Source organism: Pagrus major, chromosome 8, assembly GCF_040436345.1.
Source record: "Pagrus major chromosome 8, Pma_NU_1.0".
Classification (NCBI taxonomy): Eukaryota; Metazoa; Chordata; class Actinopteri; order Spariformes; family Sparidae; genus Pagrus; species Pagrus major.
Genome location: NC_133222.1, coordinates 13,202,166 through 13,229,565, shown reverse-complemented (window position 1 = coordinate 13,229,565; position 27,400 = coordinate 13,202,166). Strand labels below are relative to the sequence as shown.

General features: G+C 39.6%; 4 protein-coding genes across 8 annotated transcripts; 2 read left to right on the top strand and 2 right to left on the bottom strand.

The window, feature by feature from the left end:
• The first annotated feature begins 1,099 nt into the window (after positions 1 to 1,099).
• On the top strand, positions 1,100 to 13,047 carry clpxb (caseinolytic mitochondrial matrix peptidase chaperone subunit Xb). Of its 3 annotated transcripts, none has more exons than XM_073471592.1 (15): positions 1,100 to 1,366; positions 1,944 to 2,022; positions 3,129 to 3,289; positions 3,407 to 3,521; positions 5,056 to 5,210; positions 5,330 to 5,489; positions 6,272 to 6,313; positions 7,479 to 7,655; positions 7,797 to 7,961; positions 9,088 to 9,176; positions 9,372 to 9,536; positions 9,658 to 9,957; positions 10,943 to 11,035; positions 11,385 to 11,491; positions 11,629 to 13,047. In XM_073471592.1, exons 2-15 carry the CDS (start codon positions 1,968 to 1,970, stop codon positions 11,717 to 11,719), a joined length of 1,875 nt encoding a protein of 624 aa, XP_073327693.1. In that variant the 5' UTR covers positions 1,100 to 1,366; positions 1,944 to 1,967; the 3' UTR covers positions 11,720 to 13,047. The 3 variants fall into 3 exon arrangements, with proteins under 3 accessions (XP_073327693.1, XP_073327695.1, XP_073327694.1); XM_073471593.1 differs by lacking the exon at positions 1,100 to 1,366 and adding an exon at positions 1,600 to 1,618 and having other exon boundaries at positions 11,629 to 11,804; XM_073471594.1 differs by lacking the exon at positions 6,272 to 6,313 and having other exon boundaries at positions 1,199 to 1,366.
• Positions 13,048 to 13,770: 723 nt separating this feature from the next.
• LOC141000586 (uncharacterized) lies at positions 13,771 to 16,960 on the top strand. The gene is made up of 5 exons (XM_073471323.1): positions 13,771 to 13,893; positions 14,889 to 15,542; positions 15,654 to 15,824; positions 16,401 to 16,502; positions 16,595 to 16,960. The coding sequence occupies exons 1-5, from the start codon at positions 13,771 to 13,773 to the stop codon at positions 16,727 to 16,729; spliced, it is 1,185 nt and encodes a 394-aa protein (XP_073327424.1). The 3' UTR covers positions 16,730 to 16,960.
• LOC141000584 (protein regulator of cytokinesis 1-like) lies at positions 16,951 to 22,151 on the bottom strand. Of its 3 annotated transcripts, none has more exons than XM_073471321.1 (14): positions 21,992 to 22,151; positions 21,370 to 21,502; positions 21,157 to 21,279; positions 20,831 to 21,064; positions 20,582 to 20,752; positions 20,322 to 20,471; positions 20,045 to 20,192; positions 19,822 to 19,958; positions 19,633 to 19,728; positions 19,139 to 19,285; positions 18,930 to 19,040; positions 18,713 to 18,817; positions 18,094 to 18,264; positions 16,951 to 17,474 (listed from the first exon to the last, which is right to left on the bottom strand). In XM_073471321.1, exons 1-14 carry the CDS (start codon positions 22,000 to 22,002, stop codon positions 17,403 to 17,405), a joined length of 1,809 nt encoding a protein of 602 aa, XP_073327422.1. In that variant the 5' UTR covers positions 22,003 to 22,151; the 3' UTR covers positions 16,951 to 17,402. The 3 variants fall into 3 exon arrangements, with proteins under 3 accessions (XP_073327422.1, XP_073327421.1, XP_073327423.1); XM_073471320.1 differs by lacking the exon at positions 21,992 to 22,151 and adding an exon at positions 21,783 to 21,856; XM_073471322.1 differs by lacking the exon at positions 21,992 to 22,151 and adding an exon at positions 21,783 to 21,856 and having other exon boundaries at positions 18,161 to 18,264.
• Positions 22,152 to 23,616: 1,465 nt separating this feature from the next.
• spi1a (Spi-1 proto-oncogene a) lies at positions 23,617 to 27,356 on the bottom strand. Its single transcript, XM_073472272.1, has 5 exons — positions 27,206 to 27,356; positions 25,871 to 25,964; positions 25,576 to 25,760; positions 24,297 to 24,462; positions 23,617 to 24,207 (listed from the first exon to the last, which is right to left on the bottom strand). The coding sequence occupies exons 1-5, from the start codon at positions 27,227 to 27,229 to the stop codon at positions 23,897 to 23,899; spliced, it is 780 nt and encodes a 259-aa protein (XP_073328373.1). The 5' UTR covers positions 27,230 to 27,356; the 3' UTR covers positions 23,617 to 23,896.
• Positions 27,357 to 27,400: the final 44 nt, after the last annotated feature.

Genomic DNA, 27,400 nt, shown 5'->3' with positions numbered 1-27,400 from the left:
CGTATTGTATTAGTTGGTAGTGAACTCTGACCAAAGGTTTAGGATGCTTGTGGTTTGAAGAGAGAACCAGCTGGGCTCAGAGGGAGACATCACATCACATGTCTCGGGCTCGAAAGACAATTATGCCCCATGTTTCTCTCTATTTCAGTCATTATCACGGCTGTAAAACTGAGGCCATGGTAACCGTCCTGATAATATGGGTTTATGCAAAGAGGGAATTACGCCCATGGATGAAGTAAGATAGAAATGTTATCATATGCGTTATCATATTATCATTGTTGTTAAAGCGAGTATGACAGATTACAGGGACTTTAGTTATTTAGAGTACTTGAGTCCTGCTACATCTATTTTATGTGTTGAGTGTTGTTGTTGAGGATGAGTTCAGGAGTCTCACAGCCTGGGGAATGAAGCTGCTGTGTAGTCTGGTGGTACGGCAGTGGACACTTCTGTATCTTTTGCCAGGTGGCAGCAGGGTGAACAGACTATGGCGGGGGGGATGGGTGTCGTCTTTTAGTATCCTTTGGGCTCTGTGCAGACATCTTACTGCACCGATGTTGCTCATGCTCTGTAGATGGGAATCAATGATGTTCTGGGAGGTTTTAATCACCTGCTGTAGAGCTTTCCTGTCCTGGGCTGTGCACAAACTATGCCAGTCAGGATGCTTTCTATTTATTGCTCCTCTGTAAAAGGTGACAAGAGACTTGCTCAGGACTTTAGCCTTCCTAAGTTTCTGTAGGCCTCAAAAAATTATTCCACCTATGGCTGATCTCAGCTTGAGGAGCACTGTATTGGAAAATGTGTGACCTTTAAATCGTGAATCATTTAATAAATAATAAATAGTACATCCATGCTTAGAATTCAATAATCCTGCTTTTTGGGTTAGGGCAGTGTCACACATTTACGAGGATCACCCAAACGCAACACAGTTACACCATACCCCCGTTAATCCCGCACATTACGAAGATCACCTGAACGCACCAGCAGTCGTCCCTGTTAACGCCTCCTGTGGATCAGTAGATCTCTAAACATGTGGATGTGTTTAAACCATAGACACACGACCGGCCGCCATCTTGCTTTGACTGTTTACACCGATTACACGACTTCTACCAGATACTGTACCCCGAGCGGAGGCTAACTAGCTAGCGGGTAGCCGACCCAGTTCATAACAGCAACGTTACATCACTTCGGCTGTCCCACCTGGGAAATAGCGGCATAAAGGAGCAAACGCTTCCCACAAAAGGCACTGTGCCATTAGTATGACACACTGACCTGACCAGCTACGACAAGAGAGCGAAAGCTGCAGTGACTTGGCAATTTTGTTGTTTTCGAAAGGGCTGTCAAGACGCGACTGGTTTCATCGTGCCTTGTGAGTAAAACTACCGAGCTTGGTGCATGTTTCCTCCCCTTTTGCTGGTGTCATTTTAAGAGTTAAGCTAGGCTTCTGTTAGCTTGCGTGCCTGACTGTCAGCTGCTTATTTGCGTCCACACCGCGGGGTAAAGCCACTCAGATTAACCACTGTGCAGCAGCATTGGCTGTCTTGTCCAGCGAGGGCTGTTTGTCATCCCCACTGGCAGGGACGCCGTAGCTCTGGCTTGGGCCTAGCTTAAGAGGCTAACGGTAACCTGTTTATTAAACGCGGTTAGCTATATTGTTTATTTTGCCATTGATTACTTGCGTTAGACAGCATGAGCTACTTAGCCGTGTTAGCCCGGTCAATTAATAACGTTACACTGGCGTTGGTTTACAATGAAGGTTTTGTAAGCATGAGGCAGCCCTGCTGTCCACCTTCACCAGCCCATGACCTGCTTCGCTAATGCTAACAGTGACGTTGAAGTTATGAAATGTGTTAACGTTACGCTAACTGGCCTCTGCTGTTAGCCACCAGCTAATTTAGCCGCCCCCTCCCCTCGGTACACCGTGTGACATTTCTGTTTATTTACAGGATTTTGGGCCAAAAAGACGAGTTATGTCCTGTCCATGCACTTCGGCTGCCAGGTTGTTCCTAAACACTGCCCACAGAGGTAAGAAAAGGGAAACACACACCCTGCCAGCTTGCCAGAGCTCCATGACATTGTGCTATTTGCTTCGGCTAGCCCAGATCGCAGTTTGTTATGACAGTGAAGTAACGTTAATGTCAGCAGCAGGTGTCACTTTATTATTTAGCTGATGAAGCTGAATCTAATGTAGCGTTGTTATATAACCAAGTCTTTCACAGAGTGGCACAGCTGTGCTTTTAGAGCAACAGCACTAAAAGAAAAACACATCACTAAAACCACAAAAATGGTGTTATTTAGCTTTGGCTAGGCTAACTTATTCAATCTACCAGCCTGCTAGAGACACCTTCACACATAATGAGGAATACAAAACGTGTAATATGCTCCTGATCCTGAACTGTTATTATGTGGATTATTTCTCAGTTAATCAATTAATTGATTGTCCTATGTAGGCGCACTATGTACTTTTGGGGAAGAAATTTTAATCAAGAGAAAGATCTTCTTTGACTGATTTTTTTTTATTTTTTTATGCCTAATCAAGCGAAATAAACAAACTCTTTTCATTTCATGACTGAATAAACTGAATAAACAAACTGACCTTAAAGGACAACACAATGTCATACTGTTTTGTTTATATTTGGCGGACCCTGCCACCTCTCTAGCTTCAAAGCGGAGAACAGCTTGTTTATTCAGTTACGGAAAAAAATAAACATTTCTGAGTTTGTATTATAAGCTCATTAAGGTTGTGAATATTAAAATTCTGAGTTTGAATTTCTTCTCTGAAACTACATAGTGCCCCTTTAAGTGAAACAAAATTGTGAAACTGTTTCAGAAGGTGTCATCGTCAGATGTCTTTGATTTTTGTCTGACCAAGACCAAAGTCTAAAGATATTCTGTGCACTAACATAAATGACAAAGATAATAGGCAAATCATGACATAAGAGAAGCTGTAACCAGAGAGTGTTTGGTATTTTTGCTTCATAAATGAGCGGGATGATTAGATTAACTAATTTCTGCTCTAGTTACATGGCGAATACAAAGAGTTGTAAAATTTGTATGGGTGTGTTGTATGGGTAAACAAAATCATTTTAAATAACATAGGCAATAAAAAAAGGATGTTGTTGTTGTTACAGGATTGTCCTGCTCCCGGATCCAATTGTTTTCTCTGAGTCGTCAGGGGTCACGGGAAACTCATTTACCTCCCCGGGTACGGGTGAGGTCGTTTTCAGAGACTGCTGTCTGCTTTGCCTCTAAAGATGGAACAACAAAGGATGGTGGAAGTGATGGTGGAAAGGTAATCTGTTCGAGGATAAATCTCATTTGTACCTCTTTTCTATGGCTGTATTACACACCACTTTGTAGATGGAAGAGGTGGTTGTGATGTAATTTAATTTTTACACAATTTACACAGAAAAGCATCAGTGAGGGGAAGAGACTATCTGGCTCTGGAGGATCAGGCAAGGGGGGAAGCCAGCTACGCTGCCCTAAATGTGGAGATCCCTGCACACATGTAGAGACGTTTGTATGTGAGTAAACCTTTTGACAGTCTTTCCCAAGACAAATGATCCAATGTGCGTTTTGGGTGCATAGTGCATGTAGAAATGTAAGGTCACGAGGAGCAGATGTAAAGGAATGTAGCTTAGAGATAATTGGGGAAAAACATCTGTCTCAAATGTTTTGTTTTGTTGCTCCAGCACCCTCTGGAGCTGACACAGTTAGGAGTCCTAAGTATGTGAGCCTGAATTGTGATGGTAATGGTCAGTTGTTTGGCAAGCATAAAAACATTACAGAAAATTAGAAGAAGAAAATGAATAACTAACATTATAGGAGAGATGTTGTTGACATTGCTGAAGGCCATGCAACATGAATGAGAAGAAAGGGAAATGGAGGCATAGTGCCCCAGTAGAGCATTTAAATCCATGAACTGTGTGGTGGACTGAAATAACTACGAACACATAGTTATGTCTGTACTGTAAACACACAGCACATACTGTAAATACTATAGCACAGCCACCACACATCATTTTCTGGCATATTTTGTCAGAAGAAAGACCTGCAAGCAAACACTCAGATGTTAGTAGGTTGTTTGCCAATGAGTAGTTTTTACTTTGTGTAACAAAATCAACTGTAAGTTTATAAGCTGCTGCTTGCTTCAACTACGAAGTGTTGTTTGGATTGTCAATTGGAATAAGAAACTTCTTCTCAGTAAATCAGATTATTGCACCGGTTTGATTTTGTAACTTTCCTAAACCCCTGAGTCATCATGAGTTACTCGAAGGAAAAAGTCACATACATCCACCATCATTGGAATTAAAGTCACTCTTCACCTTTTCCATTTTTAAAAAGTTAAGAGGTTTGTGGTGTACAAAGTGGTTTAATATTTCAATGTAAAAAGCTAATATTTACACAGAATACTCTAAATTGAATAACACAGAAAATTGACTAGGCTGAACATGACTAGGCAGGGTAACTCACAGGTCATTTTGTCTGTCTGCTAAATACACAGAATACTCCAGTTTGTCTTTCCCCCTACGTCCATGATGTATTGACAGTGCTGTTTGGTCATAGACTGCTCTGTGACACATTGAGGTGCTGTTTAGTAAGAGGGACATTTTCCAGAGCTAGGCAGCATGTGTTCTACCATTTCTTCACATTTATCCTATTGCATAACAGTGTGAGCTAAACCTTTATTTCCACAGTTAAATGTATAATGATAAAGTGTTGACTGCTGAATAAATACAATTCAGTAGATGGCACCATTGTCAAACTGTTGAAGCATTACAATGTGAATCTAAACTCTGAAATTTGTATTTAGTCGTCATACCTTAAAGCTCATATCTTTAAAATAAAAACACAACTTAGCATTACATAATACAGATTTATCAGCAAGTTTTCCTGTAGTTCAGGACAATTTTGGGCCTTATCTCCATTTCAGCACTGAGCAACATGTTCTCACTAAAAGGTTAACTTTGGTTTGAGTGTCAGTTAGTCTGAAAATGTTCTTCTTTCAAACAGGTTGTGAAATGTTAGTGTATTAAATGTGCTGTTGTTCTTTTGTAGCATCAACACGATTTGTCAAATGTGAGAAATGCCATCACTTTTTCGTGGTCCTGTCTGAAACTGACTCCAAGAAGGGGCTAAACAAAGAGCCAGAATCTGCTGCGGAGGCAGTGAAACTGGCATTTGCACAGAAACCGCCCCCTCCCCCCAAGAAGGTGAGGAATCGATGCAGGAAAAGAAGATGTCAACATTTTATGAGTTGTTACACATTCTGTCATAATAGTCTATTATGCTTTTATACGGTTATGAAATATAATTAACTTTTTTTTTTCAGATATATGCTTACCTCGACAAGTACGTTGTTGGCCAGTCCTATGCAAAAAAGGTGTTAGCAGTTGCAGTGTACAATCACTACAAGCGCATCTACAACAACATCCCTGCTGGAAGTCGACAGCAGGTGGAGGTGGAAAAACAGCCTTCTCTAACACCTCGTGGTCAGTACTACTGTCGTTTATGAATATTACTTTATTCTGCTGCTTTTTCTTTTAAATTAATTTTACACAATGTACATCTATAAATTTGGTTTCCACTGGTCCCTGGCATAAATCAATTCACTGTTGCTTTTCCACGTGTAAACCAGATTATCAGATAAAGTCTGATGTGGAAAATACTGCAGTGCTGAGCTTTGACCTAATTTGGGGGTGTGTGTGTGTTTTTGTTCAATCCAAGACAGCAGGGAAAGATGGGAAAACAGTGAGGGGGAATGACATTCAACAAGGCTTGTAATTTAAAATACAACAAAAAAAATTGTATCACAGAGTTTTTAATAAGATTCGGGAATCGATTAAACACAAAAAACACAAATATTTCAAAACCAAACTTGAAAATTAAGTCTATATCTAAAAACGAGGCTGTTTTAAATGAGTTCCTGATAAAGTCAGCATACAGGAGACACAACCATTTGTTGTGCTGAAACAAATACACTTGCAGATGTTCATGTTTGTCACATTAAAGCAATAAAATTTAGGGCACAATATCTTTCTGTTGCAGACGTTGCATAATCAAGAGCCATTTACTCATAAAGGCAACACTAATAATAGGAGACGATAATCACATATGTATAACTTGATTTGAATCATAAGCTGTATGATTTGGCATTTGTTCAATAATTATCTCTCTCAAATGTATAAAAGTTTTTGTACAACTGTACTGATAATGTCATAATGGTAATGATTCATAAATAATATTGATTTGAGTACTTTCATCCTCCCTGTAGAGCTAGAGATGAGAAGACGAGAGGATGAGTACAGATTCACAAGTAAGTGATTGGTCCTCTTTAGTGTTATCTTTATCAGTGGCCCCTTTTTAAAGTCACAACAATTAAAGGTTCTATATACGATATTTACCGCCACTACCTCCCCCCTAACCAGAAACAGCCGCTATTTTGCTCCCCTCAAAGCCACCAGACTCCATTGACAAACATTGGGATTTTACCTGGCAGATCATTGTGAAACACATTCTGGATTCAAACTCGACAGGAACAAAATAATTCAGCATAACTGCTGGTAGCTGAAGCTTGATGGTTTCAATTGAATTTGAGCACCTTCAGCTGAAAGCTTTGAACTCTGCTTTTACAATGCTGTGTGGGAGGTCACTCTCTTGGTCTCCTTACATATGTGGAGAGGTGTCACAGTATTCAAAGGAGGAACCCGCATGCACTAACATGCACGCCCGGCCAGACCGGCTACCACAACAAAGCAGAGAAGCTCAGATGACAATGCACACAGAAGGAGTGAGATGTCATTCTCTGCTCAGGATGCCATTACTCCACCATACCTTTACATAGCAGAGAGTTGTTTGCTGCTATATTAATATTCAAAATCTCATATATAGAACCTTTAAACAGTCTTTATTTTCATGAGTTTCATGAGTTGCGCAAATGCCAAAGTGTACAGACCTCTGTGGCTCCTCAGATAGTACTGCTTTTTTCAGGTAAAAATTTTTAGTAACGTATTTGTAATCGTGCTCAATTAAAGCCCTCTTAAGCATTTTCAGTATATATTATTTGATGAAGTACAGCTATTCTGGAACAGGGACTGATTTTATTTCATGTTTATTCAGGGCATTACCACGTGTACAAGTAAGCTACAGAAACTGAAGCAATAAAATGATGCGTGTTAATCTTTGACTGACCAGACAGTAAGATAAAGGTAGCCTAGTGACCTATATTCACATCTGTACTTTGGCTATTTTCAGTCCAGCTTTTATCACTTGGTAACTCCACACTGGCACAGAGTAGGGCAGGAATATTTTTAGCCTGTACATGGAAACGGTTACTATGCACCGTCTGACACATAAACCATCAATGAATGGCCTGTTAAAGTGTACAGCAGTTCAAATAGAAAGCTGAACAGTTGTGTTATGGTGATTTGTGAAATAAACTTGTCACAAAGCTAACCTTGTGGCTTTGCACGTTGTTGCAGAACTGCTGCAGATTGCAGGAATCAGTCCTCATGGAAATGCTCTAGGAGCGTCCATGCAGCAGCAGGCGAGCCAGCAGGCACCTCAGGAGAGGAGGGGCGGGGAGGTGCTGGACTCCACACACACTGACATTAAACTGGAGAAGAGTAACATCATACTTCTAGGTCCAACTGGCTCAGGTTTGTGTTGTCAACATTGTCCTAATTTGTAATATTGCACAGTGCTACTAACATTAACACCGCTAAATATGCAACTCATTTGTAAATATGAATCTGCTTTGCCAAAATAAATTTTATCTTGATTCCTCTGATTTTTCTCAGGAAAAACATTGTTGGCGCAGACACTGGCACGTTGTCTGGATGTTCCCTTTGCAATTTGCGATTGCACTACACTAACTCAAGCTGGATACGTGGGAGAAGACATCGAATCAGTTATTGCCAAACTGCTTCAAGATGCCAACTACTCAGTGGACAAAGCGCAGCAAGGTGGGCAGATGGACTTAATTTAACAGCAGTGTAGTTTCGTTAAGTTAGTCATACAAACGTATGTTTGTTTTTATTACAGTACCAGCAGTATATTAAACATAACATTCGTTTTTTCTCTCTCATTATACCATATCAAAGAATCAGAGAGAGGAAATCACGTCTGATTTGTGTACTTGCATGTTTTCTGTTGTTTCTAACATTTAATTTTGGCATTCTGAAAATCAGCCCACCCACAGTACTGATGACTAAAATCAAAATGGATATATAGTAACATAAAGTATTAAAAAGATGGCGCTCACAGATAACACAAACAAGGCAGTTGCAAGGTGCAAATCCAGAGTTTGAGACCAGATATAGAGTCATTCAAGTCTGTATGAACAACATCATGACAGTGACAACAAGGCCTGTATCCCTCATTTACCAACATGCAGGAAAGGACAGTCAGAAAACCAGTTTGACAGCAGCAAGCAGCTGACTGGATGTTAACACCTTAAAGAAAGAGAAAAGATAAAGGACACAATCAAAAATAATAACACTGGCTTTGTGTGTCACCACCCTTTTACTTGTTTCTGAATTTGTGGTCCTGTTAGGCAAATTGATCCACCTTTACTAAAGTGTGCTCTCTAATATATGCCAAGAACATTTCTAAAGATTTAATATAAACTCTGTGAAACACTACCAGAACAGTCTTGTCAAACATTTATAAACCGCTCGGTGCGACTTTACCTTTGTAAAGGTTGGATGTTTACTTCTACATTAAGTGCTGTGTTAGTCATCTACAACCTCTTTGAATTTGCACATTTATATCACATTTCCATTTCCATTGCCTTTCCTTAAATGGATAAAGAATGTGTTATTGGCTGGATGTGAGTCGAGGAAGGAAGCAGGAAGAAGGTCTAAAAACATGAGATCAAACTGAGATCAACAAAAGTAAACATTACTGTAATTTTTACACGGGTGACTTACCATTGCCCTTCTACTCAAGATAATAGTGTACAGTATAGTGTAAGCTTAAATCTCTATTGAACATTGTATACATGTATGCACTCTTAGGGACTCTCTTATGTGATTATGAGAAGTGAAACTCAGACTGCCCCACGGCCCTGTTCTTGTATTTCATGTGCAGGTATTGTGTTTCTGGATGAGGTTGATAAGATTGGCAGTGTGCCTGGGATCCACCAGCTGAGAGATGTAGGAGGAGAAGGAGTCCAGCAGGTCGGTATTCAACCCAAGTTACACTAAATAAAACCTTATTGCTATTTGTCTGTAAAATGAAATTGTCACCGTTATATTTTGTGGGGTTTGGTTGAAAACGAAAGAGAACAGAATTTACTTGTTTACTGTAACTGGTTTCCTGTTTCTGTTCTGTTTGCTTAGACTTGTGTTGTTGTTTTTTGTCTTCTCTGTCAGGGGTTGCTTAAACTCTTGGAAGGCACAATCGTCAATGTTCCTGAGAAAAACTCCAGGAAACTGAGAGGAGAAACGGTGCAGGTCGACACAACAAACATCCTATTTGTTGCATCCGGTGCCTTCAACGGACTTGACAGAATCATCAGCAGAAGAAAGAATGAAAAGGTAAATTTAACACAGGTCATACGATGTTTACTGATGTACGTTTCCTCAGACAGTCAGCCAAGATTCTTGTTTGTCGTCATTCCTGCCTCTAACTTGATCCTCCTGTTTCATCACTCTTCAGTATCTGGGTTTTGGAACTCCCTCCAACCTGGGGAAAGGACGACGTGCTGCTGCCGCCGCAGACTTGGCCAACACCAGTGGTGAGACGGACACAGTGGCAGAGATAGAGGAGAAGGACAGACTGCTCAAGCTCGTCGAGGCAAGAGACCTGATTGAGTTTGGAATGATCCCAGAGTTTGTTGGCCGTCTGCCGGTGGTCGTTCCTCTGCACAGCCTGGATGAAGAGACGCTAGTCCGAATCTTGACCGAACCACGCAACGCTGTGGTGCCCCAGTACCAGGCTCTGTTCAGCATGGACAAAGTAAGGGCTCTGACATAACTGGTTCTACATTGGTGTTCAGAGAGAAAACAGCACAAGGCCCCCTCATTCATTTGAAAGGGACTACTGTATTTGCTCAGTGAAGGTTCCAACAAGGGACAAAAAAGCTCAGCTGTTGTCACAACACACTGCAGCCATCTAGTCACCTGCAAGTGCACATTCCTGGTAGATTACTTTTTTAATGTGAACTCTGTTTCTCTAATGTTTACATTTCGATTGTTATAACAAAAGATAAAATAGTTGCCCCTGTGATGAATTTCCAGAGTTGTTAAATCCTTTCTGACAGTATTATAAACCCAAGGCAGTGTTCTGGCATCTGACGAGCCTTCAAACTCATGAATCTACTATTCAAACAGTCCCTCCTGGATTGTAGTTTTTTTGGATTAGCCTCACTGACAAGTGGTTTTCTTAAGGTTACACAGCTGTTTAGTCCCAGTCCCTTGAGTTCTCTTTGCATTGTGTGTGTGTGGAAATGCTCTTACTTTAACCTATGAAACATAGCTGTGAGTTCTACTGTTGATTTTTTACGGTTTGATATCACTAAATGTTTAAGTGATCTCAGGTCACGATCATTCAAGATTTTTTTTCTGACCACATTTCTTCCTCAAAGATGACGGTTCACCACTATCCTTCCAGGTTTTAATAATGTGTTGGACAGTCCTTAATCCAATTTTAGTAGTTTCAGCAATCTCCTTAGTTGTTTTCTTTGCTCGATGCAGGCCAATAATCATCTTTTCCACAACCACAGGATATGTCTTCCGACATGGTTGTTAAAGAAATGAGAAGCTACTCACTGCATCAGTTAGGGTTACATAACTATGCCAGCTGAAACATATTAATCACTGCAGTCATTATCCAATGGAAGGCTCTTATCTATTTGCTTAGTTAAATCCAGATGGTGACTTTTTGGCCAGGCAGTGTATCTTCATGTGTCTGTTTATTAAAAAATTCATATTTTTTGTTTCAGTGTGAACTCAATGTGAATCAAGATGCCTTGAGAGCCATAGCCAGGATGGCTCTGGAGAGAAAAACTGGAGCTCGTGGGCTCAGATCCATCATGGTATGTGATTTTGCCAAACATATCAAACTAAATGTTGTCTGATATGCACCGATATTTATTTTTTTTAGACATTATAATGCAGATAAAGATACTTGGGGTAAATTCTATTCAATTAAATGTTATTGTCCATAATTTCACCATTGAATTGAAACAGTAAAGTTAATTATTAAACTGTAAAGTTTCCTGCCTTCAATGCATATCTTCTTGCAAAAATGGTGTTTATGTCAGCCGATATATCAATTTCTGAATTTTTTTTTAACCCTAATATTGACATCAGCATTGGCCACAAAAATAAAGTATCAATCGGGCTCTAATAACGTAACACAATAACGTATCTCTTTTTCAATAGGAAAAGCTCCTTCTAGAGCCCATGTTTGAAGTGCCGCACTCTGACATCATGGCTGTCGAGCTGGACAAAGATGTTGTTCAAGGAAAATCACAACCCAGATATATCAGGTCAGAGTCTCTCTGCTAACAGCACAGGGCTTCATGTGTGTCATGTTTGAGATCAGATTCCTAGAAGATTCAACTCACTCAGTCTTCAGTGTTGCGTTGGTGTGAAACCTGAACTGGAGTGTCCATTTGAATTTCAGAGCTCCAGCCAAGGAGACTGCAGAGGAGGAATACGACTCGGGCATTGAGGAGGAGAACTGGCCTCGGCAGGCGGACGCCGCTAACAACTGAACCACATGTCACTCATTTCACCTAGGACAGTTTCTGAAATCATTAGATTACTATGAAGCTTTGTATACCAACTCTGGGTTTTATTATAGCCCCCTGACAAACAAGCTGCGGACATTGTGTTAGAGGCAATGGTTCTCACTGAGGAGTGTTTTCATCATGAACAAGTTAGGAGAGTGTAACAACTTTTGGTCCTGTGCATCAGATGTTAATTTTCTAGCGGTGCACTCACAGGGTGGACCTTGTATGAAATATTTCAATCTCTGGGGATTGTTAACATTTTATCTATATAAAGATAATGCAATTTTATTCATGAAAGGATTTGTAGCTAGTTAATTTGTTTTCTCTTTTTGTGGTGATGGGCTGTCATGGCAAGGGAAGCAAATGGAAGTTATGGGATCATACTGTACACTTGAAAACGTGGAGCGATGAGAAGGTCTAGATGCGATGTTACCATGTCAAGTAATGCCTTATATCATAAGGGCATGATATTCCATGAGCGCATCAATATTTTGATGTTTTCTTCTTTACCACCATTGTAATAATGGTGTTCACAGTATAAAATCAGGCTGTAAATGTTGAGCTACACTGCATTTGTAAGCAGTTTGTATGACATGACCTGTAATTAGGAGAACACATTGTGACGTGTAATTCACCAGCACACTAAACAGAGCAGGTAAAAACTAATGGTGACCTTTTTAAACAGCCAGAATGGTTATTTGTCAGTGTTTGCTTCCTTTTCGAGCCCACTCTTTAGGGAATGTATATGTGTTTACTTGCAGACCTCTGGATCAGAGGGCTGTCTCACAAAGCAGGATTAGCAGGTTAGCACGGAACTGTTTTATTTTGGAGTAGTAATGCTGAATATAGATGACTGATTCATAATCAGACAGATCATCTCTGTCACAGTTAACTGGATGATCCTCCAAACCTGCTCTGTCAGACGCCCCTCAGAGCAGCACAAGTGTTATTCTTTTCTTTGTGTGTACCCCCAGCGTCAGCAGCTCGCCTCACCTTTAGTGATGTGCTACCCTGTTACTAAATGGTACCTCAATACACACGTCTGTAATCAAGCCTCCACCTAAAACGCTCTCTGACTGATCTGAACCACGCTGCTGTATTCTTTAAAATGCTGTTTGTGCTATAAAATGAGATTAAACTAGATCTGTTCTCCTTTTGCTTTAAGTTTCCTTTTCTTTTAGTAAAGTTTCCAAACTGCTTTTCTCTGTTTTCAGAGGTCTGTTACAGAACCTGTAACCCCCACCCCCTTGAAATCTTGAATTTATTGTGATTGTTAAAAAAAATATATAAATAAAATGTATATCTCTGTACAGTACTTTTAATTGTTCTTTACTTTTAAAAGTTGCAGACAAGAACATATACTTTGATTTGGTTGCTAAAGTCAAATCAGTGAAACAGGAAATGAGTGCAACAGACATCACAATGTTGTTCCATGCTGCTACGCTGTCACCTTTATGTAATCTGCTTAATCTCTGGAAAGTATCACGCCGTTCTCTTTCCAAATACCTCAGCATTTCCCTGATCCCCCCTTCAAGCCAACATTGAAAGTCACATGGTCTGAAGTGTGGCTTTGAATATAGATGAAAAAGCTGCAATCAAATAATAACATAAAATTCAGGAAAAAAAAAATTGGATCCTGCAGCATTAATGTATTATAGTAAATACTAATGACAAAATAATATTTATTATGAGTTTTTTTATTACTAGGATATATTTATAAGTATATATTTAATTACTCCCATTATTTGTACCGTTCCGCTGCAGGTAGCATTACAACAGGTGATCAGGGTGTTATTGGTAAACAACTCCTCAGATGATGTCAGAGGCTTAGTGATGAAGAGGTTTATCGCGTACAATGAAGTGTGTGTGTGATAGTCCTTCAGACACCTGTCAATGCTTCAGAGAGCTGGGGTGGACCTCAGAGAGAACACCTGACAGACGTAAGTACTTACACAGTTACAATGAAGGTTTGTTTGTTTGATTTTAATCTCAGGAACTCTGCGATTCTTCTGATGCAGGTTATTTTGGTGAACATGAACGCTCTGGAAGATGTCCCGTTTCAGACCCTACTGGGTCCATTGGAGGAGGAAGTGCAGCTCGTGACAGCTCCAGACATCACTGTACCAGACTGCCGACAGATACTGCGAGACACTGAGGTCACACATGCACGTGAACATTTGAAGTTTTTTTTTTTCTGTTGAACGTCTTTCTGGGACCAATTCGTTAGCCGTGATCTGTTTGTCACAGTCAGTCAGACAGTCAAACTTCATTATGTTTATTCTCCTAGTTACTGGTCAGTTAAATTGATGGGAAATTGAGTACTTGGGACCAATAAGGCCCAATTTCATTTAAATGGATTTTTAAAAACACTTATAATAAATAAGCCATAATAAATAATAAACCAAAATGTTTTGGTGCTGCATCTGACAGAGGTGGAAGACGTACCCAGATCTTTTATAGAAGTAAAGACAGTAATACCACAGTGTAGAAATCAGTAAAAATCCTGTGTTCAAATTTTACTAAACTAAAAGTAGAAAAGTATTTGTGACAAAATATATTTAAAGAATCAAAAGTAAAAGGACTCATTCAGAATGGCTAATTTCAGAAAAATACACAGTATGTTATATTACTCTATATAGAATTATTCATGCATTAATTAATTCATAACTTTAAAGAAGTATTTTATATGTTGCTGGTTAGTTTATGAATACATTCTGATGTTAACATATTGTAATACATGCTAATTTATTTTACTAAATTTTATCATTTATTAATCATGTATGTTATATAATATTTTATTTTATTGTTAGTCTGAATCTACAAAGTAACTTGTAATTAAAGTCATTAGATAAATCTAGTGCAGTAAAAAATGCAATGTACCCTCTAACATGTAGTGGAGTAGAAGTATAAAGTAGTAGCTCAAGACTGTACTTGGTACAGTACTTGAGTAAATGTACTCAGTTACATTCAACCACTGGCATCTGAACAGGTTTTATGAATCTGTGTGTGTGTGTGAGGTTACTGCTTTTGTCTTTTGCTCTGTTGTGATAAACCCTTGCCTTTAAAGCAACATTAAGTAGATATTGGCATTATGTGCAATTTCTGCGTAGAAGGTCTTTTGTTGAATGTCTTTGTTGTTTTTTTACTGCAGTATGGATTCAACCTGGAGAAATGGATTACAACTGGGAAGCAGCCAGTCCATCAGACCCCATCCTGCCCCCCCTACTGGATGATGTTCTGCAGCCCTCAGGAGAGTCGCAGGTCCAGCTGCAGGAGCAGTGACTGCGGGCCTCGGCCTCGCAGTCACAGCCTGAACTCAGCTGACACTCGCTCGTCGCACCATCGCACCGTAAAGTTCCTCGTATCTGACTCTGAGGATGAGGATGGTTACAATGAGGATAATGAAGCCTCCTCCACTGAAGATGCTCGTCACCCCTTCAAGAGCAGAGAGCGGCCCCGGAGCGCTGCACCCAAAGACCCAGTCTCCAGAGTCAAAGACATGCACCTTTGTCCTTCCACTCACCACTGTAAGCCTGACTCACCTCGGGGCCTCAGAGGCCACAGAGGGTCTTTACCTTCACTCCAAGACTGCAGACAAACTCTGAGAGCAATGGAGCAGCATCGCCCACTGCAGGCCAGCCCCCTTCTCTCAGGGCAGAAGAACAGCAAAAAGAGGCAGCGTTCACTGGGTTCTGGCGGCAGAAAGTTCTCCCAAAACACACCACCTGCTGGTCCCTCACCATGCAGGCTGCCGAAGCAACGCCCCTCCTCTGCAGGGCCTGTTGTGAAGAACCACAGACAGAAGGTTATATTTTTTATTCTGTCAGTGCCACTGAGAGGAGAATTTATGAAAAACTTTCATCTCATTTTTTTTTTTATAAACATTTATTTATGTCTGTTCTTGTCTTGTCATCAGGCCCTGAGGACAGGCGGCCCTTGTGGGGTTTTCTTCGATTCAGCAGCAGAGTTGTTGTCAGCACTCAGCCAGGAAGAAAGGGAGCTACTTGAAACCATCACAGAGAAGGGATACCCTCTACGCACAGCTATTCTGGCTCTGCAGAAGACGGGCTACCACAGTCCAGAGAAGGTAGGCACCACTTTGGGCTTATAAGTCTGTGGATCTCTTGTGGTTCAAAAACCTTGATAATGTATTTTAAAAAATACTTCTGAGTTGCCTTTTGTGACAACAGGCTTTATAGCAAATTGTAAAATACATTTTTTTTTATAAAAATCACCAAAGCTGCATTTAAAAATTATTATAAGTAATAAATGCTTCCAAATTTGTCAGTGGGAGGGGTTCTCCCTCACTGTCTCAAAGGACAAAGCAGGCCGATTAAAGTAAATACAATATGGATACTCAAGCTTACCTTGAATTGTATTTTTGCAATTTTAACAGCTTTTTACATGGTTTTCCTCAATTAAACCATATTTATTGTGCTTCTCTATGCAATATAATTCCATAGAATGTCCCGTCTTTAATCTGTAAAGCACCAATATTTAATCATAATGAAGTAAAAACCTTATAAACATATACATAAGCATTATGAAAACATTGATTTAAATGTAATAACAAATTAAGTTGGATTATTTGCTTTATGAAGTACTGCCATGTCATTCTCAGTTATTTTAAAATATCTTATCTTCTCTCTCTTCTTACTGACAGATCCTAAAATACCTGAAGGCCAGTGACCGTCTGTGTCAGTTAGGTTATGACGAAGCTCAGGTGGAGGAGGCCTTGGAGATGTTTCCGAACTGTGAAAGCAAGGTAATTGTTTTTTTTTAAAAGGCTAAAAAGAAACATCTTAACCATAGCTCATCATAACTTAATGTGTTTTATCACTTTGAATTCTGTTTCAGGCTGCTGAGTTCCTGCGTCTTCTGACTCAGTTTAATGAGATGGGCTTCCAGCAAAGTACAATCAAAGAAGTGCTGCTTGTTCATGAAAATCACCGTGAGAGGGCGCTCGAAGAACTCATGACACGCATGGCTTAAACAGAACATCTTTTCATTTCTAGTCTACATGGAGAAAGGATTATTTTCACATTTAATGTACTAATGACACGGTATGAGGTCAATATTAAATACTTAACAGCTACTGCCTTCTGAATCAGGGTAAACAAAACATGTGCAACTCAACAATAGGAGCTAGAATTAGAACATTCAGGTAAAACTATGAAGGCAACAAGATAATAAACAGATACACTCTTAGGATGAACGTTTTTTTAAAACGTTTATTTACAGCTCGACTTTAAAAAAAGCATTCAAAATATTTAGATTCTGAGGAGAAAATGTAGCCGTCATTCCAGCTGGAGGAAGAAAATTATGGTGCACTGGGTAACTGCTACAGTACTAAAATAATGTAGTGCTCTAGATATGGTAAAAAAAACATTTCACTTACAAAGGCTGTCACCCCAAAAGAAAAATGTCAAATAAAAAGCCACAACAGCCTTGATACAAATATCCTTAACTTGCCACATAATGCATACAGCAGAGGAAACTGCTCCAGCAGAAACCCTGAAGTTTAGAAAGATGATCGATGGAGACACATTCAAATATTTACAATGTTTAAAAGGAGTTTAAGCTCCCTCTTGCCCACTCTATGAAACTACACCAAACTATTGCTGAGCTGGATGACTTCTGGCACAGGAGCCACTGCTTTGACTCATCACTGATGACTGACGGTGGAGTTCAGCAGCCCGGACTTCACATTCGATTTAGAAGCCTCCGAGAGGTCTTTCTGTAAAAAAAAAAAGTCCAAATGAATTGTCAGTATCTTTATATTTAACATGTCAAATGAGTAAATATACAAGTCAGTCAATGTGTCTCATTCACAGTCTTAGCATGTAACATGATAATATGAAATGCTAATGTATATATTCATTTTGGAAACATTTTTGTCATGACGTCCAGATTTAAAAGTAATGTAGTGGAAAGTTCAACTGTGACCCGGGGAACAAGTCTTGATCGACTTGACTGTCATGATTTACAGCAGGGTATTAGAACTGTTCCACTGTTTTCTCATGACATGCTGCCCTAACTTGAATAATAAAAAAAAAAAAAACTGTAGTATGTACTCATTGTGTCTGTGTCTTTGAGGCAAATTATCTGTTTCTAAAAATTCACTTCATTATGCAGTCTTGGCAGAAGTATGTATGGTTGCTTTTTAGCTGCTCTCAAAGGGAAAATCTTCCTTCAGATTTATGAAATGTTATTCTGAGGACTTTCAAGTTTTTTCTTCCCACAGACTTGAAAATACAAGATTCCTCTTAGTGTTACTTCATGGTACTGCTGAAATCACGGGAAATTTAGTATTTTTCCTGAAATAGAGGGACGAAATAGATGTAAAACCACATTACCGCAAAGTCCGAATAGGAGCCAGCAAAAGAGTTAAAGGCGAAGGTGTGATCTTGAGTATCCTGAGACCTTAGTGTGCCACTTGGTGCATTTCTAAGATGGGAGATGTTTTCCTTGTTTCGGTCTAGTAAACGGGGAGTCTTTCCATGTCCAGGGGTTCGCAGGCCAAGACCCTACAACAAGACCAACTTGAATGATAATGTGTTTTTTGCCACCATTTTCATTTTACTTCACTACATAAGACTATAATGAATGTGTTAAAAAACAAAACACACTTGCACATCATCATGAAAATGAAAAACTACAGCATCGATCATCCTCAGTACACTCCTGCTGCCACATCAAAGTATCACAAGAGCAGCTTTTGGTAGAATTGTTCAATGCTTCATTTAGGCTGTTTAATATACAATAAGCAGCTGGGTTTTCCACATCACTGCATGACATGGACATACACTTATGCTCACAAATTAAACAAAAATTAGATAATGTACCCTGTCTGACCCCATTAATATAAAGGATGGACTCAGAACAAGAGTCTGATACAGAGCTAACCTTAAAGTCTGACAAGCCACATGTGAATTTTGTCAGTGAGATAAGTCAGGAGAAAGACAGTGAGCATACCTTGCTGGCAGACAGAGGTGGTTTCTGGATGGAGGACTGGCACATAGTTCCACCGAGGCCTGAATTAAGGAAGCTGGTTGGAGTGGAGAGGGTCGTGCCATTGAACTAAGACAGAGGAAGCAAGATGGGTCAGCTCATCCAGGTGCAGTCAGATAGTAGCAATGCACATGAAATAATCACATTCATTAAATCTAATAAAACTGCTGCACCATCTTACCTTTCTTACTTTTCCGGGTGTGGGTGTCCCTGCTATCCGCCTTTTGGATGGTGTTCTCTTCCCAGTTCCATATAGCATGTCCTCCTGTGTCTGTTTAGTTTTCTTCATTTGCTATTTCAAACAGAAAAATGTAGTCATGAATACAGACAACACTTTTGTGACAGTGATATTAAAGACTGTAGTTTTTTAAAATCAGATAAATAATATACCCTTTCCAGTTTCTCCTTCTCCTTTTCAGTGTGGTGGTGCTCCCACTGCTGCTGCACATACTCAAGAAATTTCTGTCCGTTGACCAGGAATTCCTTGTCATGCTCCTGCTCCCAGGCATCGATTTGGGTCTTTAGAGTCTTTTCCAGCTGAAACAAACAGGAAACACTTATTTTACCATGTTGCTGTAATCATACATAGCATTGACCTCAACATAACAGTCCAATCTCTAAAATGCCATTCATGTCAAAATCTTGTGCACAATTGTTTTCACAGGATCTACAGACTGAGATTAATGTTTAATGTCGCCATCTGTTGGCCAAACCTGGCAATGCACCAACTACCTCAGCTGTTTTCACTCTCCTCTGTCACTCTCGTTTTTTTTCTTTTGAATTCCCACTAACACTTTCTCATATGAGCAGAAAACCAATCCCATCTTTTTAAATTTACCCAACAGAGAGAGAACATGTCAAACCACATTTAAACGTTTCCTCACCTTGGGCAAACTTTTCTGCAGGTCGGTTCTCTGCTTCTCTTCTTTCAGAAGGTTCCCACCTCTGTTGTTGAACCTTCCAGGATCATTAGCCTTTTTCTGAGAAGGAAAGTACACACATCCACACCTTAGCACACCGAGGGAAATTTGTTTTGAATGCCTCCCCACTAAATTCACGACGATGGTACTTACGTCAAGTTCCAAGTACAGGGTCCAATTCTCCCGCCACTTTGTGACTCCCTCAAAAAGTTCTCGGTGGTCCATGTAATACTTCTCCAGGGTCTTGACCTCGGCCTCATGCAGGTTGAGAAGCTCCTCAGTGAAATCATCTGTGGAAAGAAGACATGAGGCACTGAGACCCACACTCCCTTCGTGATGATTAATTATGTATATTCAATGTTAGGACATTACTCACCAGCATGATATGGAACGAAAGCTTGCTGTTGCTCTCGACTGTAGAAGCATTTGTCCCAGTAAAGGGCAATCTCAGCTCTGATGGACTCAATGACACTCCTCATGCTTTGTATTTTCAGCACCTCTAGGCGCTCGACCTCAGCCTTGAGCTGCAAAAACAGAATGCACATTTATTAAAATTTGTCGTGGGGATGTTTGGGTTGCGTGGCACATAAACTGCTACATTGTCTGAATCACTTATCATTCATGTAAATGACTACACGTGGTAGATTTCTTACTGCCTCAATGTTTCTCTTCTTTGACTCGACCATATGCTCAGAGAGAGCTTCCCTCTCCTCCTGGGGAATCTGAAGTCTTTCCCACAGCTCCTGGATCTTGGTGCGGAAAGCTGAACAACGGAGCTCATTCTCAGTCTTACGGTCTTGTAACTGAAGAGGCATAAAAACCATCAATCATTATAATATGATTATATATAACACATAATATTGTACACTACAGAATCAACAAATGTCTGGATGAAAACGATCACAAAACTCACCTGACTGAGGAGTAGTTTAAGAGCAGCAATGTTGTCATCCGACAGACAAAATGCCTCCTCATCCTCACACATCACATCCATCTCAAAACTGGTCTCTGGGTTCTGCTCCAGATCATCCATGCATACAATAATCTCCTTTTTGACGCTCACAAATTCATCATGGCGTCGCTCCTGAAAAGAAAAGCGAGGTTATAACCCTAATAAAAAATTACAAGTGAGTTATTAAGAAAAGCAGACAGTAAGTAACACCTTCTCTTTGGTAAGATCATCCAGGTAGGCATGATAAGTCTTCAGCTGCTGCAGTGATGGGATGGCGTTTTGGTCAATGCAAAATGGGGTAGTGCACAGGATACCACACAGCTCACGGTCTTTGCTAAGGAGGCCCTTAAGCTCTTCCATTCTTTGCTTCTTGTGCTCCTTCATCACCTCTAGACGTGTGCGGCTATTCTTTTCCATCTGCAACATGGTGCAGCCTTCCTCCTCCTTCAGAAAAATCCAGAACATTAGTCAAAACAGGTTAATAATTTCCCCAGACAGATTTAAGAAAACAAGCACATATTCAAAGGTGACTGTACCTCAAAGGGGGGCAGCTGAAGTTCACTGCACAAACTTTTAAGTTCCTTAATACAGGCTTCAATGCTCTTCAGTAATCTCTTCCTGAGCTCCTCTTCTTCTGCAATCATTAGGTCCAGCAAACCCTGCCAGACAAGGAAAACAAAAATGTTATAGTTCCTTAGCTGTGAGGTCAGCATCCATACTTAAATTATATAAATTGACATGGGACTCACTTTAATGTGCTTGTGAACCTCATTGGTTCTCTGTAGGCGCTGCTCCTCTGGGATCCCGATTTCTTCCCAAATATCCTGCAGCCTGACCAGTGCTCTGTTGAGGTAGGCAACAGACTCTGCTGCGTGGACTTCACTGGAAGAAAAGCAGTAGTTTCAGTGGGTCAGTTTCAGGTGAAAACACCTGTTACCAGTCAAAACCGGGTCAGTATCAACATTAGCGAAAGTGAGCAACGTTAATTAAAAATTAGAGGAGAGTCTTTTAGCGGCAAAGAGCGAACATTAGATGCCACAATCCTGAGCAAGCTAACTTTAGCTAACTACCAGACGCTGTATTGTAGCATTAGTTGTAACGTTAAAAAAGGCCGGCTCATGAGCAGCATGAGTGACATGAGATAAACAGAAAACATAATTACCGTTCAAAAATACTCATTGCAACACAAGACAAACGGCAAAGACGCGATACACGCTGTGTGCGTCTGCTCAGAGTAAAGCGAACATTAGCTTTTATCCACAATCACCAGGCCAATCAGGAAGTACCGTTTAGCTGGTTAAATGATTAACTTATTCCATTGTTATCGTTAAATAATTCAAACTGTAATTAATAAAAATGTTTATTACTAACCTCACTCTCATGGTGCCACCGCAGACAGCTAAATTATATTAAAAAACACAATATTCCTTAAAACCAAAGCGGGCTTAAACTACGTTAACAACTACGGCTGTTGGGCTGCCCGTCCGTTTGTCGACGCGACGGCGTTTGAAATTTGCACCGAAACAACACCTGAGCTCTGATTGGCTGAGGCACGTGACGTCAGCGGAAGTTGTTCTGGGAGCGGTCCTTTAAAATCCACTCGTCCGTTAGGAAAATGCAAACCCTTAAAAGTAACGTCATAAATAATATTTTTGTGCTCGCATGTTATAGAAGTATAATACTAACATCAAAACGATGCCATATGTTCGCCCTTAATTTCTGTGAGGTGATTAAATTGAACTAATAGCTAAATGTGTGTAACATAGCAACAGTCCGGCTGGAAACAGATATCAGAACGGAACCACTGTGCTTCAAAATGAGGTAGGCTAGCTATAGGTCGATCTTAAAGTTGTAAATCAGAAATGTTCTTTACAAATAAACACTTGGTCATATCGGAACAGACAATCAGATGTTCAACTGTAGCCTAAATGTGGTAAATCATGAGCACATCTATAAATCATCTATCTATAATTGTGATTCTTGACTTTTGTTGTGCTCATTTTTCCTATTTATTACATTATGTTTTGTTTTTTTGTTACCATGAGGCAAATTCCTAGTATGTGAAAACCTACCTGGAAGTGAACGTGATTCAGATTTTACTTAGCTATCTCACACTATTTTTCTGTGTCTTTCTGACCATATCTCATGTCTATGTTTCCCTGTTTTGTCTGATCCTACAGACTCAGTCAGTGCTTGCACTGTAGTTGTTCATATCGGTTTTTGGATCAGGAGTGTTCAATATATCTGATATGATTCATCTTTCTGCGCTGTGTAAATTTCCCTTGATGTGCCAGTTGCCAGATGTCTTTTCATAGGTACAGTCCCACTCCACACACCTTTAGTATCTGCTTGCAAATGCTTTTAGGATTGAAACTTTTTTTTGCATGACATGCTCAGTTGTAGTTTCTGTCTGTAACTTGTAGTTCTGTTTTTAGATCTTGGATTAATGTTTAAAATCATTTACTCCATTTACTGTCTTCTCTATACATGGGACATTATTGCATGTCTGTCCTGGAAGAGGAATCCCCTCTCTGTTGCTCTCCCTATCTTGAATTTTAACAAGGCTCTAAAACAATAAGATTAGGGCTGCAACTACTGAATATTGTTTCTTATCCATTAATCTGATTATTATATTCATGATTAATTGATCAATCATTTAGTCTATAAAATGTAAAAAAAAAAATAAAAAAACAACAATGGCAAGTTTTTCCAACCAGCAGTCTAAAATCCAAAGACCCTTTATTTACTGTCATAAATTACCAAGAAAAGCGGCAAATCCAGATATTTCAGGAGCTGGACACAGCAAATGTTATCAAAATAATTGTTTGTTAACTTTCTTTCGATCGACTTATCGATTACTCATCTTGCTCTTAATGAGATATGAGATCATTTGCAGCAATGTTGCCCCATTTGGAAATAGGCTACACCATGCTCTGAAATGGTTTTTGCTTTTTTAAAGGAGAATTCAGTTTATTTCAGTAATTTGACAAAAACAATAGAACATAATATTTATTTACACACATTCATGACAAAAAATAGATTTTTTTTTTAACTTTCCCTGATGTGTCATTATCCTTTAATCTTTGCAGACACAAAAGCACAAATTTAATTTGAGTATGTAATAAAGCAATTTATATGGAAGCAGTAGAGGACGTGCATCACAAATAAATAGGTAGGAAAACTTGGTAGAAAAACTAAGTACATAGCAAACAGGCAAACACAATCTTGGCTAGTTTAGTGATTTCAGCGTAACAAAAGACAGCCTTTGCTCCCCCATCAGTGAGGATACTGGCGTATGTAGATGTTCCTCAGCACTGCCTCACTGAACTGGTAGGTTAACTTCTTCTTTACTTTTTTAATCTCTCCAGTTTTACCATAGTTCCTCAGAGCTCGAGCCATCTTTTGGTAGGTCATTTTTTTGCGGTTTCCTTTCTGAGTACCCCAGTGGCTGGCCAGAACTTCTTTGTGTTTTGTGGAGAACTGGAAGATGCCTTTTTCCTGGTCCACCCACCAGATACTGTCACTCATGTCACCGTTTCTGAGCAAGTCCAGGAGGAACTGGTACAAGCGGATTTTCTTCTTGTTGCCTGATTTTTGAAAACATTAGACTCATTAAAGCAATTTTGTCTTTCAGTACATTCAATCTCAGTAGAAAATTTGCATTGGAAATACTCACTAGTGTCTTTCCTGAAGGAGGAGTGATTATGGTCTTCAAATTCATCCTCCCCATCTGATACCTCAAGCGGGGGACTCATTCCTCTCTGTTCCTCTTCTGAATAGTAATGGCCAGGCGAGGCAGAGGGCTGGTACTGGTAAACCAGGGACTGGGTGTAATATGGGATCTTTAGGAGAGATATAAAGCACAGTATAGTTAAAAGGAGTTTTAGAGCTGCAATGGGTTTTGTGTTGCAATCCGTCTGACATTTTCGTTAAAACACTGTCATTGTTCCAAAAGAGGAAGTAACTCTGCCAAAATAGATTTCAATGCTCAGCAAGACTGTGTGGTGCAGATGACATTTCAGTGAAAATATCCCCAACGTCATGCGCTGTCTTTGTAGAGATCAAAGCCCTTTTTTTTGTTAGATTATAAGTGATCTAAATCCATGATGTTTTTTTAGGGTAATTCCTGGAAATGTATTGTGTTATTATTGTGGCAGCAACAGATTTAGTCCAAAGAACCTTTTCTGTTTGACCTGCAGCACGTACAACCACACATTTATGTATATTAACCATAGGAAATGATGAAGTTGAAATGATTAGTTGATTATTCAATTGACAGAATATTAATCAACAATGTTGTTAGTCGATTCTAGCTCCTTTATTAGTGAATGTTTGCTGGTTTCCTTTGTCTTATATGATAGTGAATTGAATATCACTGGGTTGTAGATGGCTGGTTGGACATATCGAGCAGCTTAAAGGAGTCAGCTCGAGCTCTGGTAAAATTATTATTGGCATTTTTTACAATTATCAATCGAGCAAGAATATAATCAACAGATTAATCTATAATGATTAGTGAACAATCATTAGGGGTAGCCCTAGTTAGCTTTTTAATTTACCATCATTTTATCTTCACAAGGGGCTCTGTTACATTAAAAATTATCCAATTATGAAAAATAAGAAGAAAAATCAACAAAACCCAAGTTTTTCTGAGTCAGTTTCCTTCTTTCTGTTCTGTTCTGCTTCTGTTCTTCACTCAGAGTAAATACAGTAAGATGACCAACATGAATCACGTAATAGCTCTTTCATCAGCTGCACACCAATATTAAGATCACATTCAAAATTGACCTTGTAGTCAATTAAGGGAGCTTTTTCCTGCTGGGATGTTGGTTTTGCTTTGGTACATATGTCTATAATCATAGACAACATTTACTTATCTATATCTTAAACCACATTTGAGGAGATTGTGTCTTTTCACACTAGTACCACCATTCACTTATTCACACACAAGATCTTACTGGTGGTGACACAGAGAGAGGTCCGAGCGCTGGGTCCAGGTGAAGGGGCAGAGACTCGCTGCTGTAGCGGTAGGGTGGGATCAGTTGTTGAGGAGATACAGACTGAAGCTCTGTGAGATGATTCACTGGAGAATTGTCAAAGTCTGTTGGCTGGACACGCTCAGAGTGGAAGGTCCATCTATGGTCTGAAAAGTGACAGAAGGTATACAGGCACTCAGTAACTGTACTGCACTGTAAGGCACTCAGTCATGTAGATATTCATGCTCTGTTCAATGGTTAAATCCCAACTGCTCACCTTCATAAATCTCCCCCGCAGTAGTGAGGTACGGGTACAGCTCTGCAGGGGGTCGGTAATCCTCAGGTTCATTTGGAAGGATTTCCTCCGAAGCCTTTGAAGGGAAAGAATTAAATTTTTTGTCATAGAGAAAGTAAAAGTTGTGTCTCTTTGTCCTGCTAAAGTGAGGTGAAAAATGAATCAGTTCAAACACAAGGTTTTATTTAATTTACTGAGCAATAGAGCCTGCAAACAAGATCGCAATATATTTAGGCTACATCGTAATGCACAAAATATTTTCTCTAAAGCACTTCATATAAAACGATTTAATCAATATTATTTCGACTTAAAAGGGTAACTCACACATTAAAGTGTGTTTACATGTCTTTGGGAGTACTAATACATTTGTTAAAAAAGCAATATAAAGACTTCTGTGGCTCCAGAAGAAGCTGCATTGTAATCTGATAAATTTGCCTCCAATTGTGTCACACAAACGCAAAGTTGCATTGTGGGTAATGTAGGCACCAGGTTTTGAAAAGCAGTCTGCTGGTTTAGCAATGCGCTCTTATAACACTGTCTGACTCATTATGGTTTAAAAAACAAATTATTGAAATTGATCCAGCAGAACCAAAGATAGTGCCTTTTTATCCATGTATCCATCTTCATTCACAAAACCTGCTGCCTAGATTACCCACAATGCAATTTAGCCACCGAGTGACATCACTGGAGGCAATTTATCAGATTACATGGAGCTTCCTCTCAAGCCATGAAAGGCTTTATACTACTCACATAAGATACTTTTACTTCACATAAGCAGTAATCCTCCCCAAGACCTGTAAACACACTTTAATGTGTAAAATTGGTGGAGTTGCCCTTTAAATAAATAGTTTCCTGGCAATATATGCTTTATATAATACACAGACACAGACAATCAAACTGTCACGCAGCCTTCAAAACCGGGAAAAGGCTACACTTACACATATCATGAGATAACGATATCAAAAGTCTTGCTCATCTTGTTGGTCTATATCAACCAGCCTTACTTGTAATAGAACATTAAGACGGGATAATGAAAAGAATAAAGTGCCAAAACAGACCAGATCACAGGGGACTCGAGTTCATACAGACATGTATGTTCAGGGTTACTAAAATGTACGTCCTTTAAACAGAAACAAAACCCAAAGAAGAAAGTCTTCTCTTCTCGGCCATACTTGTCCCACTCTGGTCACAAGAATTTACTTCGTTACTCTAAAAGGTTTTTTTGAAACAGCTACAGAGGCACATAGAACGAACAGTAAAATATTCTCTCAGTGTCACAAACATCGATCCAAGAGACAATAAAACAGCAACACTTACAGGTGATGTGACATATCCGTCCATCTTGTAAACAAGGCAGCATGAGAATCTTGGTCCTTGAAGCTTGTGATGAATGTTAACTTTTTCTTATTGCTTCACAGAGACGTACGCAATGTCACTGTGCACTGACTTCACCAGACAAATGGGAACTGAAAGCCGGACCCTATGCAGTCGGCGTTCATATCATCCAGTCGT

What these genes read in the sequence shown, in the direction of transcription:
- LOC141000586 (XM_073471323.1), top strand. Translation starts at nt 13,771, where the DNA reads ATGAACGCTCTGGAAGATGTCCCGTTTCAGACCCTACTGGGTCCATTG. An exon ending in AGATACTGCGAGACACTGAG is followed by an intron (nt 13,894 to 14,888) that starts GTCACACATGCA and finishes TTTTTACTGCAG; the next exon opens with TATGGATTCAACCTGGAGAA. An exon ending in TTCCGAACTGTGAAAGCAAG is followed by an intron (nt 16,503 to 16,594) that starts GTAATTGTTTTT and finishes ATTCTGTTTCAG; the next exon opens with GCTGCTGAGTTCCTGCGTCT.
- spi1a (XM_073472272.1), bottom strand. Translation starts at nt 27,229, where the DNA reads ATGGACGGATATGTCACATCACCT. An exon ending in CTCTCTCTGTGTCACCACCA is followed by an intron (nt 24,463 to 25,575) that starts GTAAGATCTTGT and finishes TCTCTCCTAAAG; the next exon opens with ATCCCATATTACACCCAGTC. An exon ending in CTCCTTCAGGAAAGACACTA is followed by an intron (nt 24,208 to 24,296) that starts GTGAGTATTTCC and finishes TTCAAAAATCAG; the next exon opens with GCAACAAGAAGAAAATCCGC.
- clpxb (XM_073471592.1), top strand. Translation starts at nt 1,968, where the DNA reads ATGTCCTGTCCATGCACTTCGGCTGCCAGGTTGTTCCTAAACACTGCC. An exon ending in AGTGGACAAAGCGCAGCAAG is followed by an intron (nt 7,962 to 9,087) that starts GTGGGCAGATGG and finishes TTTCATGTGCAG; the next exon opens with GTATTGTGTTTCTGGATGAG. An exon ending in GAGGAGAAGGAGTCCAGCAG is followed by an intron (nt 9,177 to 9,371) that starts GTCGGTATTCAA and finishes CTTCTCTGTCAG; the next exon opens with GGGTTGCTTAAACTCTTGGA.
- LOC141000584 (XM_073471320.1), bottom strand. An exon ending in AGAAGAGAAACATTGAGGCA is followed by an intron (nt 20,193 to 20,321) that starts GTAAGAAATCTA and finishes CTGTTTTTGCAG; the next exon opens with CTCAAGGCTGAGGTCGAGCG. An exon ending in GCTCCTATTCGGACTTTGCG is followed by an intron (nt 17,475 to 18,093) that starts GTAATGTGGTTT and finishes TTTTTTTTACAG; the next exon opens with AAAGACCTCTCGGAGGCTTC.